This window comes from Pithys albifrons, chromosome Z (assembly GCF_047495875.1).
Source record: "Pithys albifrons albifrons isolate INPA30051 chromosome Z, PitAlb_v1, whole genome shotgun sequence".
Classification (NCBI taxonomy): Eukaryota; Metazoa; Chordata; class Aves; order Passeriformes; family Thamnophilidae; genus Pithys; species Pithys albifrons.
In genome coordinates, this window is record NC_092497.1 from 46,792,558 (window position 1) to 46,806,080 (window position 13,523).

General features: G+C 38.5%; 1 protein-coding gene across 2 annotated transcripts in view; it reads left to right on the top strand.

The window, feature by feature from the left end:
* The window catches only part of ACO1 (aconitase 1), a 37,219-nt gene extending 24,927 nt beyond the window's left edge, over positions 1-12,292 (top strand). For both annotated transcript variants that reach the window (XM_071581154.1, XM_071581155.1), the window contains exons 11-21: positions 753-912; positions 4,063-4,198; positions 4,683-4,767; positions 5,053-5,209; positions 5,759-5,883; positions 6,641-6,745; positions 7,408-7,550; positions 8,947-9,094; positions 9,509-9,631; positions 10,605-10,790; positions 11,533-12,292. In XM_071581154.1, the coding sequence (XP_071437255.1) occupies positions 753-912; positions 4,063-4,198; positions 4,683-4,767; positions 5,053-5,209; positions 5,759-5,883; positions 6,641-6,745; positions 7,408-7,550; positions 8,947-9,094; positions 9,509-9,631; positions 10,605-10,790; positions 11,533-11,646 (1,482 nt within the window). In that variant the 3' untranslated portion in view covers positions 11,647-12,292. The remainder of the gene's footprint in view (positions 1-752; positions 913-4,062; positions 4,199-4,682; positions 4,768-5,052; positions 5,210-5,758; positions 5,884-6,640; positions 6,746-7,407; positions 7,551-8,946; positions 9,095-9,508; positions 9,632-10,604; positions 10,791-11,532) is intronic.
* The last annotated feature ends 1,231 nt before the right edge of the window (positions 12,293-13,523 follow it).

The following is a 13,523-nucleotide window of genomic DNA, read 5'->3' on the forward strand; positions in this document are numbered from 1 at the left end:
AGAAAACAGTGTCTTCCCTCTGCACTATCCAATTGAAAGTGGTTATTCAATAAAGATTTATATTTAAATCAATATTTCGGGACAGATAAGTTTTCTAAATTAGTTTGAATCCTTACCTCATTCACTAATCATCCTTGTTGAAGGCAGTGCAGAACTTCAGTGATGCATATCAAGAAGCCTAAACTACAGTAAATCCCAGTACTTTTACCTTTTTTTACAGTTTTCAAAGTCATTAAGTGACCTTATGCTTTCAGATCTCTAAATGTATGCATGTGCAGTGCCTTTGTACTGTTTTCTTCCCCAACTGTTAGGCTTTTGCCTCTCAAATCAGCTCCTGGCATAAATTTGAGTTGTTTGATAACCATGGCTTAAAATTCTTGTGTTATGGCTAAAATTTCAGGACTAGCTTGTGTATTAAGACTGTATGTGATAGGAATCTGGAACATACAGGAGCAGGAAGCACATGAGCAATCTGAAGAAGGATATATTGATGCAGGAAGAAAAGACAAATACATGCATTAAAGGCTGCCTCCTCTATTAGTAAATAGAGAGTAGGATAAACTCCAGAAAGAATAATTTTTATCCATCGCTTTGATTAAGCAGAGACACAAGTCTTCACCACCAGACCTAAAAGCACAAGCATGGATGTAACTGATAGATGCTTCTCACTGGTGAAAAAAACAGCCTGTACTAATTTTCAGTCAAAGTACTGATGTTAACCATGTCGTTTTGATTATCTTCTCTTCCTACAGCAAGGATTCAAGGGATTCCAAATTGTCCCAGACCGACACAACAGCGTAGTCAAGTTTAATTTTGAGTGCTGTGACTATGAGCTTGCTCATGGTTCAGTAGTGATTGCTGCCATTACAAGCTGTACAAACACCAGCAACCCCTCTGTTATGTTGGGTGCAGGTAAGTATTTGCCTAATGTGCAGTAGTTTCTCTGTGGTTCTGGCTGTGAGTTCTGTGGCTAAAGGCAACGACAACACTGATGTAATTCTACATGCACAGTGCTGGTTTTGTCATTTGGAGTGCTAAAACTAACCTTAGATTCAAAGAGTAGCAGAAGGAGTTCTGGAAATGGTAGCTAGAAATGTAGGTTGATCAAAGTGTGGTTTTTCCTGCACTATGCATATGGCAAGCTGGAACTTAACTAACCAACACTTTTGACTCTTTTTCAAGTGCCCAGAAGTAGTTATATAGAGCTGAGAAGAGGCTGTTGAAAGTCAAAGCTGCAAGAAAATGGACAGTGAAGAACAGTCTATGGGTGTAAGTCTGAAGGTGCTATGAACTCTCAGCAGAGTACAAAACACACTTAGTAGAGGTTGCCCTCTGTAATTGTTACAGGAGTTGTGAGGGCATATTAAGAGTGAGTAAAGGAGGCAATTGTGTTCTCAGGCATTACCATCTTTCAGAGCCTTTTCATTGCACTTTAACTTCATCCACAGTGGTTGGCAGTGGGCTTCGTATGTTCCACTACAGAACAGTTACTCTGATTTGGTTGTGTTAAATTTCTGGCCAGGACGTTGTTCATTTTTAACCTGGCTAGTCTAGGCAGAAAATTTCACATTCCTAATGCGGCAACAAAATATGAATGAAGAGTGTCGGCTCAAAGGGTTCAGTTTGTACTAGACAAGTTTGACCCACTTTCCCAGCTGCTTGGCTGCATGTTCACATATTTCCTTCTGTCCTCTGCAAGCATATACATAGATGGTATCTCTCACTGTAGGATCATCACTGCATTAGGATTTACTAGTTTATCAGACTGTTTGTGGAATGGAGACTTTTTTCCTACAAAGGTCAGAAGGGATGTGCAATGGGCAATACAAAGGCCCTTGACCAGAGAGGATTATCTCTTGGTTGAAATAATTTTTCTTCTTTGTTCCTGTGTAGTGCTGGGAAGCTTTTGGCTTGTCAACAGCTGCTGTCAACAGTCACTTTATCTTCAATTTTTTGATGAGATGTTTGTCACCTCTTCTTAGGGTAGCATCTCTCTGTGGGTACTTTACAGTACCAGCAGTTCACTCCCTTTCCTTGCACAAAAGGTCTTCTAAATGCTAGCAACAGGGACAAAGTTCATCATAAACCAAGATGTGGGGCAGAAAGGGAAGCAGAGGAGAGACCTATTTGTTTCTTTACTGCTTTGAGAGGAACAGAATTGAACAAAGTTTCCCAATTCATTTGCCCTTGACAGGACAGCCAAATCAGCATACCTCTTTCCTCAGGGCCGTTCTGATCCTGATCACAGAAATAGAGCTGTATTTATTTCTTCCAAGGATCAAGAGGTAGGTTTTCTCCAGGCAGATTATCTTTGTTCTGTTCTATTGCCTTAGTTCTAGGAGGGTGTGTCCCTCAGTTGTGCCACCGGTTTAGGAGAGTTTCCTGAAGTGTTTGGCACCTGCGTTAATGACAGACATTTTTAACCTTCTGTGAGACAGCTTGTTATCTTTTGGTCAGCTTGGCTTAATAGCTCCATAGTTTTGAAGTGTAAAATGCCTGCAGATACATGTAGAGTTGCTACTTTGAGTGCATTCACTACTACAGAATATACAGCAGCATGAAGAATGTAGTCCTTGTGATCTTGCACTGAGATTTCGTGGATGCTCTTTCCTTTGCTGCCTTTCTGTACAGCAGCACTTGTTTTGATCTTGGCAAGGAAGGAAAAAGTAATTCTGGCAGTCTCTGGTAACTGTTTGTAAACCACAGTGTTGAGAACCTACAAGATACCCACAAGAAACATGATAATTTAGCTTTCAGGGTGAAGTTTGAAATAAAAGCAAATAAAACATAGTGTTCCCACATTAAGTAAGAAAACTAAAAAATCCAAGATGTGAGAAGTTGTTTCAAACTACTGCTATATATCCTGTGCATTAAGCAGGGGCTGTCTGTCTGTGGGGATATGCTGTAGCAGTCTTGAAAACCTGATCTGACTTTACAAAGCTGTTGGATTAAGGTTGCTCAAAGCAATTTAAGGTCTGGCATTTCCTTGCCAATTTGAGAGTTCAACTTTGCCTTCTTTTCAGACCTGCTATGAGCAAGAAGACAGAATCCAGCACTTTTTAAACAGGCTGTCAAACTCTCAGGTCCAGTGATGATCATTTGTTCATGATCACATTTTCAAAAATATTCAAGAGCTCCAGTTTCCACAACTTCCTTTGGTAGCCAAGGAGCCTCAGCAATTTCAGGAATAAGACTGTTTCTATAAATTTGTGTGTGTAGACCATTTCACAAACATTTAAAAATGGAGGTCTGCAGGTCATGTCTAACAGAGCTACCAAAGACAGAACAATCTGACGACATCTTCTTGTTGGAGACACATTGGACTAAAGCAGAGCTGATGTATATTTTATCTAAATGGATGTAATGTGTGAGAGAGAATGCAGCATGGGAACGTGAAGTTTTGCGTAGTTTGCATATTTGCCGTTTCTTTTATGTTCATCCTGGAAAAGGGCTGGAGTTGACTAGTTTTTGGAACATTCATCAATGGACAATTTGTTTCAAAGGAAGGAATTCAGGATTATGCTCCACTAAAACATCTCTATGTATGTTACAAATCCAGGAGTGGTAAATCAGCACTTGTGCAATAAGCTGTACATTGTGAGATAGCTTGTTTGTGCTAAGGGCCAGCCTCAGTGCTCTTGCAGCCTTCTGCTTTTGAGGGCAGCAAGTCTTAGGGTTACTTCAGCACTGTGTTACAAGACCATGTAAGTTTGAATTTAACAAGTCTTCATTTTTTTGTGTGAGACACTTGTGTTACAAATAGTGTCCCGAGTTTTGAATGTCTACATGCTGCCCCAGTGTGAGTGCATCTTGTTGAATGCAACTTCTAGCAACTTTCTCATGGAACAGAAATTGCAATTGGATCTACAATTCAACAGAGCTGTTTAGCTCTAGCTGGTTATTATGTGATCAGTGCTGTTGGCTTTCTGTACCCTTGCATTGCTGGGGCTGGTGCCTGTTCTGTTCCCAGTTATTTAATGATACTTCTCTTAACCTGGTCTGCTGATCCACCAAACTGTCTCACTTCCAGGGAAAACTGCAACTATCCTTTGCATTTTTCAGGATTGCTTGCTAAGAAAGCTGTTGAAGCTGGTTTGACAGTGAAGCCATACATTAAAACTAGCCTGTCCCCAGGAAGCGGGGTCGTCACTTACTATCTGAGGGAGAGCGGAGTTATGAGTTACCTTTCCCAGCTAGGGTAGGTGTGCTTTTCTTACTGTTGTAGCTGCTTAACTAAAAGTATTGTAAACAATTGATGCTATAAAATAACTATTATTCTGTGCAGCTTAAAAGATACTGCAGGTACCTTGTGGTGTGATCCTGCATGAGTTAATGCATTGCTATTGTGCTGGCTGGCTTTGTAGCAATGATTAAGGAGGCCTTGAATACTTAAGTTTTTAAGCAGGAAAATGGGTTATTTTCAAGACTAATTGTTTTCAAATAGTATAAGTGACTCTATATTGTTGCTTTTCTTGCTGGGTAACACATTTCCCGTTCTGTTTGCATGGACAGTGACTGCAATGATAAAAGTAGAATATATCCTCAAAAATGCTGTTTTCAGCAGCAATTAATATATTAAAGCAGTAAATCTTCTGAAAGTAGGTGTAACCACCTGCTAAAGGGTTAAATGTCTTGCTCCAAAATGTCTTGTTGTTCATTGATGATTTTTGTGCTCTGTCTAGGTTTGATGTGGTGGGTTACGGCTGTATGACATGTATTGGCAATAGTGGACCCCTACCAGAGTCTGTTGTTGAGGCCATTACACAGGTATGTTGCTTTTCCTGTCCAGTTTATTTAGGTAAGCTGTTCTCTGCTGTGTGCTCTTCTGAGATGGATTATACTGTGTGCTGACTCTTCTCAGCTCTGTGCAAAATAAATTCAGTCTGTATTCTCTTTCTTTCCTGTGGGAAGTGTTTTGGGATTGTCTGGAAGGAGGCAGATCTGTGACTATCCAGTCTCTGCAGTTGCAGTGCAGTGAGGCTCTGCAGACTTTCTGCATGTGTGGATTCTGCACGAACCTCAGCTATCTTTCTCTCAAACTCTGTCTTACAGGGAGACCTTGTTGCAGTGGGAGTGTTGTCTGGCAACAGGAATTTCGAGGGGCGTGTCCATCCCAACACCCGTGCTAACTACCTGGCCTCCCCACCACTGGTAATAGCGTATGCAATTGCAGGGACCATCAGGATTGACTTTGAGAAAGAGCCTTTAGGTAAGATAGTATCAGGATGCTTCTTTTGACAGCTTATAAACTAAACTGTTTGGAATTAAGCTCTTCAGAAACATTTGTCCTAGTGAATTGCTTCAAAGTGCTAAATGCCTCTGGGAAACAAAACATGCAATTGTTAAGAAATAGAGCAACAAGGAGTCTGTAGGATGGAGAAGGTGAGAAGCCAAGCCTGAGCTGTGTTCTAATTCCACTGGGGTAAGCTTTTGGTTATATCTGAGCAATAGTCTTTCATAAGCAACTTAACTTCGTAGACTTTCCTTGAGCAGGAAGTTCAGCTAGACAACCTTCAAAGGTCCTTTCCTACATAAATGATTCTATAAATTATTCTGGAACACTACTGGAAGTCTCAGAATAAGGCTTATGCACAGGCATTATGAAGTTTATGACACACTTTTCTATTAGACCCCTGTAGCTGAAATAAAGTGTATCTTATGATTGTTAAAAGGAACACATAGCTAGAGGACACAATTATAAACTTTTCTTTCTTCTTAATGGAAAATTTATGGAATAAATAAATACCATTTTCTACAGGAATAAATGCTTCAGGGAAGAAGATTTTCCTGAAAGATATCTGGCCAACAAGAAATGAAATTCAGGCTGTTGAGCGTCAGTTTGTTATTCCTGCAATGTTCAAGGAGGTCTACCAAAAAATAGAGGTGAATTAATCCTCTGGGCAGTAACTTGATTGATGTACTATGCTATTCTGAAGATGTTAAATAAGATGTTCCTGATAATTAAATGAACCTTTTTCTTCTGTTGCTGTTGTTGCTGTTCTAAAAAATACTCAAATGAGCTTTTTAAAAAAAATGTCTTCTGGATAATTAATTGACTCTTACAGACAGTCATGTTCTGAAAATTGGTCCTTATGATTTTTTTAATGTAACATGTAGGTGATGTGTTTTAAACAGTCATCCCAGGCTGATATTAGAAAGTGAGATATTCCCGCTTTACAGATACTTGATTTTTTTCAGCTGACATAAAATTAATTTGCATTGACTAAAGAGTCACATTAGCAAAAAAGCCTGTACTTGGTTATGTCTTCCTGCAGGTCTGTTTCGAGTTTTAAAACAAAATATTCTAAAGTTTTATATATTTGGGAAGCTTCTTAAAGTTACTGATTAATAAACTAAAGAATTTAAAGTGTTATCTATGTACATAATACAAATTATTCTCAGAAAACAGGATGAACATCTTCTTTTTGAATGAAGTGAGAGTTTTCCTAACTCTTTTAATAGATAGAATCATTTAAAAAAACCCTCAAACATAATGGATATTGTTGTATATGTTTTCCAAAATGTTTGAAGAAATAGACAATGCTTTTCCTGAAGTCAAATTTGTAATTTTCTCTGGATTCTGAAGTAATTGTGTTGTTTCTGAAAACTTAAAACTCACTGGGAGGATATTGTTTTTCAGACAGTGAACAAATCTTGGAATGCCTTGGATGCTCCTTCAGATAAACTGTATACTTGGAATCCCAAGTCTACTTATATCAAGTCTCCTCCTTTCTTTGATCATCTGGTAGGTACACGCTTTCCCTTTGAATCAAGGCAAAGTTTGTAGTGACCTTGACTAATTTTAAAGATGAAACAAAGACACTTTGAGAGGCCTGAAATCATCCATCATAGCCTATTAAGGCCTTTGTTCTTAAATGTTAGAATTGCAATGTTGTTTTCATTTTAATACAAAGGCATGAGTGAATCTGAAAATTGTACGGATTCTCTGTCAATTCAGGGCTTTTGACAAGTCCCCTTTTCCTTTTAAGTTGAAATACTTTCAAATGGTCAGAAAGCAAGTGAAGAAATAGAATAGGAAAAAACTGCACAGTTCTGTCTGTTTGCACTTTGCACCAAATAGTTCAGTGTTCAGAGTGCTGTTTCAGTACTAAAACCAAAGTGTAGATGTTAATACATGCAGATATCTAGGTATCTCAGACTTTCATGCATGTATCACAGGAAGCTTCCATTAGTTGTCTCAACTATTTTCTTCATGCATGAACCTGATGACAGACAGCCAGGACATCAATATTTTATTCAAGAAAATGAATATTTTAATAGGGTTATTTTTTTCTTTCTCCTAACTGTGTAAGACGGGAGACTTTATTTTACAATTTTCACTTTTTGAGAAGGGTAAAGGAATTATTTTTCATATAATAATTATTGTTTGTGTTTATGATGACTTAGACTTTGGCTCTTCAGACCCCAAAAACCATAGAAGGTGCTTATGTCCTGTTGAGTTTTGGGGATTCTGTGACAACTGACCACATTTCTCCAGCTGGGAACATAGCAAGAAATAGTCCTGCAGCGCGTTATTTGACCAGCAGAGGGTAAGCACTACTTCTTGTTCTTGTTATAAATCGGGAAGAGGAAACAAACCGCAATTACTATACCACATTACAGGCACACATACCTTCTGTCTGTTCACATGCACTTGTATACCTTAACGGCTGCCCAGAGAACATATAAATTATGAAAGAAAAGCATTTCTCTTTGTGCTGCTTCAGCCGCTCTCACCAAGTGTAAAAAGTTGAATAGACTGTGCACATCTCGTAGCACTGTAAAGCTGATGACATTTTTATGAAGAGAGGGGAAGAACATAACTTACATGCTAATTTTTGCAGTAAATCTATTCATAAATAAGGGAATCTGGATTTGTCTCCCTATCAAAGCAAAAGGACCATGGGCCTTAGTGCCAAAAATTGGCTTTATATGCACTTCTAGCATGTGCAGCTATTTCATAGATCAAGGCTCTTAAAAGCTACAGAACATCTAAAAGTTTAGGTTTCAGTGCAGCTGCAAAAACTGACAAATCTATTGTGGTTAGAGTCCAAACTCATGTAAAATATTGGTCTTTTCCCATGGCCAGTCTGTCAGTTTAGTACTTGGGGTTCAACTTAAAGCAAGACTAGGACTTACCAAGTCCTATTCAGTCTTAATAAATATATAATGCTTTTACTTTCATGTTTAGCACTTTTTTCAATCTCAGTGCTGTTTTGAAGAACAGCACTGATATAAAAGATCAACCCATTACATCTAATCATTTTGGAGAGAAAAGGGGTTTAAAAAAATTACTGAAAACTAACTGCTCTGGACTCTTTGACCCTCTGCTATTGGTCACTTTAAAATCTGAATAGTCCTGCACACATTACAAAACAGATGTTGTATGTCATAACTGCTGTTTGGATATAGCCCAATGCAAACAACCTAATTTTCTGTCACATTCTGGCACATTTTTTTACTGGTTAGGCTGCGGTGTCCCCTCATTCTTATGTCTGTTTGCAAATGAACTTTTTCTTCTGTAGTTTTAACTTTCAGCAGTGGTTCTTGCTGCTTTTAGATATTTAGCACAGTGCCTTGCCTTTGTTCTAGATACTATAATAATATAAACAACAAGGAGAATCTTCAGTAGCCAGCTATTAAGTATTGTGTGGCATCTTTTGACTTAACATGAATTATATCCTTGCATCACTACTGGATCCTGTTCTCTAGAGCAGGGATTGAGAATACTATGGAAGCTACTTTTTATGACTAAACTCTAGCTGTTTTTTAATCATTCTTCCTTTCCTTCAAAACATCTTAAAAGTAGAGGTATTAGCTAATTACCAAGCTAGGAGCTATCTACATACCTGCTTAGGAAACACCAGTTAATTACTTTCTTTATGGAAGCACAGAGTGCTTTAGTTTTAAAACAACACAGTTTCTATTCTTCTTTTCCCTTAATAGCTTAACTCCTCGAGAGTTCAATTCTTATGGCTCCCGCAGAGGGAATGATGCTGTCATGGCCAGAGGGACATTTGCAAATATTCGCTTGGTCAACAAATTTATTGATAAACAAGGACCTCAGACTATCCATTTCCCTTCTGGGGAAATTGTAAGTACACGTGCTGATCTAAACTGGGGCTCATTGACAACAGTGTTAGTGCTGGCTTTTTTTCTTGCAGGTTAGGTCATTTACTCAAGTGTTTTTTAGCTAAAGCTAGTTGAAGGGACAGGAGCTGTATTGGTCTAGGGAAGCAGGTCACATGCACCTTTGTCATATGGTGCTTTCAGGCATGTCAGTGGAGGGTATAAGCACTGTAGAAGCAGCAGTGTAAGGTACATGTTTGTGTTGGGAGTGAGATCAGACTAGAAGCCACAAAGTTCTGTATAGTTAATATGCTTAAAGAGCTGCTTGGCAGAAGGTGTGGGCTTCAGCTGTTTATATGGGAACACTTTTATCCTCGTTTCTCTGGAACTGTGCTTCTACCCTAAAAAGTTTATAAAGTGTTTAGCATTTTTATTGCAGCTGGACGTGTTTGATGCTGCAGAAAGATACAAGCAGGCTGGTCATCCTCTGATTGTGCTGGCTGGGAAGGAGTATGGTGCAGGAAGTTCCAGAGACTGGGCAGCTAAAGGACCATTCCTCTTGGTGAGTGGCTACAATAAACTAGAAGAAAGACAGCACTTGAAAGTGCATTAATTTGCCAGGAAGACTAGCTGATGACCAACAACCTGGGTAGCTCATTCTCCCTTCAGGTAGCAAGAGGTATTTTGAAATCTCAGCTGTCTCCAAATGCCACAGCAGAGTTTCAAAACCTATTTGAATATTAATAGCTCTTGTTCAGACTGGAAAGTTTGACTGATTTTCAGCTAGAAATCTACAAGCCTATACCAAAAAGGCCAGTTTCTTTACTTCTGCTTCCCATAACCCAGTAAACCACAGGTCTGTTTCCAGATGCGTCCTTAACCTCACTTTGCAGGGAAGCTAGAAAGTGTAAAAGAAAAAGTATCAACAAAAATAGATTTAGCATCACTTTACCATGGAAGCCTAATAGAGATCCACATACACTGAAATACTTGTTTCTTTGTTTGTCCAGTCCTACACTGTTTACCAGCCCGAACTCTGATTCAAGCTTTCTTGGTGTGGAAGAATTTGTGTGTATTATTAGAAAAAGTTTTGAGAGTTGGTGTTTAAGATCATCTTAGTTTTTGAATTTTTTTTTCTCTGCTACTTTTTTGTGTTAACGGTATTAACATGTAAAATTTTAGAAATTATTTACACTGCACCCTGGAGCTTGTAGTGTAGGAGGGCAACACTGAATTAGGAAGAGTTAAGGAAATGACTACTGGTGCTCTACCTAAAACATGTTACAGTAGTATGCTGGTTTCCTGAGAAAGCCTGTGTAGTTCTTTTGATAGTCAGACTTCTTTTTAAGATGTTTGAAAGTTAATATATAATCAAGTCATCTGGACAGTCTGCTGTCAGACAGACCTGCTGACACTACCATTAGCTGGTAAATGACATGATGGAGTGGACCACAAAAGAACCGATTTTTTTCTTAGCAGTACAGAAAGACTGTCCTGAACCATGATGATAACTAAACCTGCTGTGTGTTTCACAGGGTGTCAAGGCTGTGCTTGCTGAAAGCTATGAGAGAATTCATCGAAGCAACCTAGTAGGGATGGGAGTGATTCCTCTGCAGTATTTACCTGGAGAGGATGCAGGGACTTTGGGACTCACTGGACGGGAGCGTTACACAATTATCATTCCTGAAAAACTAAAACCACAGATGAACGTCCAGATTAAGGTATGAGACACCCTAATAGCTGAATTTTCTGAATCACTGGAATTTCACTCAAGATTAATTGCCTTTTCAAACAATATGCTGTCATGTAGCAGTCAGCTTCTCTCACTTGAGAAAGAGAGGAGTTGAGATGGTGAAGACAATGAAAAAAGTCATTCTAGTAAGAATTAAACTGAAAAGAGGGTAGAATTAGATTAGATATACAAATAATTAGCTATGAGGGACTGGACCACTGCCCAGAGAAGCTGCGAATTCCTTCTCCATGGAAGGGTTCCAGGTAGTGTTGGATGAGGCTTTTAGCAACCTTGTCCAGTGGAAGGTTCCTGGCCCATGGCAGCAGTGGTTGGAACTGAGTGATCCTTAAGGCCCTTTCCAAAACAACTTTTCTATGATTTTATTAATCCCTATGAGTGGCTATAAAAGCTGAAACTGTTTTATTTAACACAAAACCATCCTGCATTTTGGACCAGTCTTTCAAAGTCCACTAAAAATTCTTCTGTCTCAGTTATAAATGAGGCAGCAAATACAATGAGACTTCATACTATGTTTATTATGGTTTGTTTTATACCACTTTCCTCTTCAGCAGTAGTCTAGTGTGAAAGGAAATACTCATGCCTATTCATTTTAGCTTTCTATCACAATTTTTTAAGATGGCAAAACTATCCTAGTAGTCCTTATTTTACTACAATGTCAAATAATATGTGGAAGGTTCTGCTGCTTGAATGACTTTCTTTGTCCCCAACAGCTGGATACTGGGAAAACCTTTCATGCCATCATGAGATTTGACACAGATGTGGAGCTTACTTACTTCCACAACGGCGGCATTCTGAACTACATGATCCGTAAAATGGCATCCTAATAAAAAAAAATTAAGCAAAAAGGTCCAGGCACAAGCCTGATTCCTGTGAGCACAATAAACCTATAGTAATCTTGTATTTGAAAGTGTGAACCATAAAGTGAACAATTTTTTTTCTTGGATTGTATTAGAAGGCTTGTTTACAATGCTGATTTTTTTATGTGTATCAGGAAACTGGACAGGCCCACATAAAGTGAACAGCATTATTTGTTCTGTATGGCAGTTGGCTGGACTTAGAATGCAGTGCAAAAGTCATTAAAATGCTGGAATCTGTAGAACTGTTGAAGATAATATTCTGATTTCATATATTTGGTCCATTTATTTTGACTCTGAAGTTAAGTTTTATGCTTGTATCAGTGATTTAAAAATTAACTGACAGTATAAAACATTTTCATGCCTTCCTGATTACCTGATACTGACCTGCTTTCTTATTCAGTTATCAGAATCTGAATCTAATGCTGAAATTATTTAGCTGTTTATTAATGTTAAAAAATGTGAACTCTTTAAAATCTCAGCCTTTGTGGAAAGGTGGACTTATTGGGGATATTTCTAACTGATAAAATTAAATTTATTTTTACGAAGTTTGGTAGTTTCTGTCATTTTATCCTGAGTACTGTGATGCAGAATAAAACTTTGATTTTAAAATCTTCTCATTGTCCCTGTAGGAACAGAGTCATACAAGTCTTGATTTCTCATGTTTTAATTCTTGTTTCATTAAAGAGTCTGCATAACACAGGATGAGTACAAAAACTGTCAAGATACTGGCAGTCTTCTGTAACCCAACAGAATACTGGTGTGGTCTACTTCCCTGTTTTGTGCCCTCAAGAAGACAATCTCCACAATTTCAAGATCATTGTCAGCAATTTTTACGGCAGCTAGCAACCAGTAATTACACTAATGCTTTCACTGAAGTCAGTGATTGCCCATTCAACAATAGCACATGAATCTATTTACAGTAATAATAAATCTCCTGTTACTTGGAGATAGACAAGTTTATAGTACTAATTCTCACTCTTAACTGTATTTAGAGCAACTGCCACAACAATTAACATAGTGGAGGAAGTCTTTCAAAGTAATATCCTCACGTATTTTTAGTACAGTTAGCTCTGGCTGTTTCTGGATAAAAAATAACTATTAAAAAGTTCTGAAGTCAAGACACTAAAGGAGGGGATAGAGATTGCACTGTACCTTCAGCAGGCTTCTTTCTTGATTACAACAAAGAGACCTTCACTAAGATGCTGCAGGGTCTGGAGCATCTCTGAAGAGAACAAGCTGAGAGAGTCAGGACTGTTTAATCCAGTGAAGAGAAAGATCAGGGACATTTCCTCTGTTTTTATACAAATACCTGAATGGAGGCCACAAAAAATATGTTATCTCCATCCTTGGTGTCTTAGTTTGAGGGAAGCTGAAATGTTTCCCAAGACCAGAGGAGAGGATTCCTCTTCAATAACCAGGTCACCCTTTATTAAATTTAGGAAAAACAAAACTTTAATTAGAAAATGTATATAAGAAGGATAACTGTTTTTAACTACTATATATGGATATAGATATAACTGTGATCAGACTAGAGCAAACTACTCCCCCAGCACCAAAAAAAACAACCCCCAAAAACTGTAGGTTCCTCCTGGAGCAGTTATATTTGCGGTCAGTGGCAGTGTCGCACCTCAGCTGCGAGGCGCTCTCAAGTCTTTTCCCAGCAAGGCAGAGACAAGAGGGGTGTGTGACTCACGTGGTGCAGGATGGAGCCTTTCCAGTCGGGGGAAGAGCAGACAATCTCTCTCCTTGTCCTTTGTTCAAAAGAATAAAACGCTGTGAGTTGAGGAGTGGTCGTAATTCTCAGAAATCTCCTTACTGTTGAAGTTGGTTCCCAGCAAAAAGGT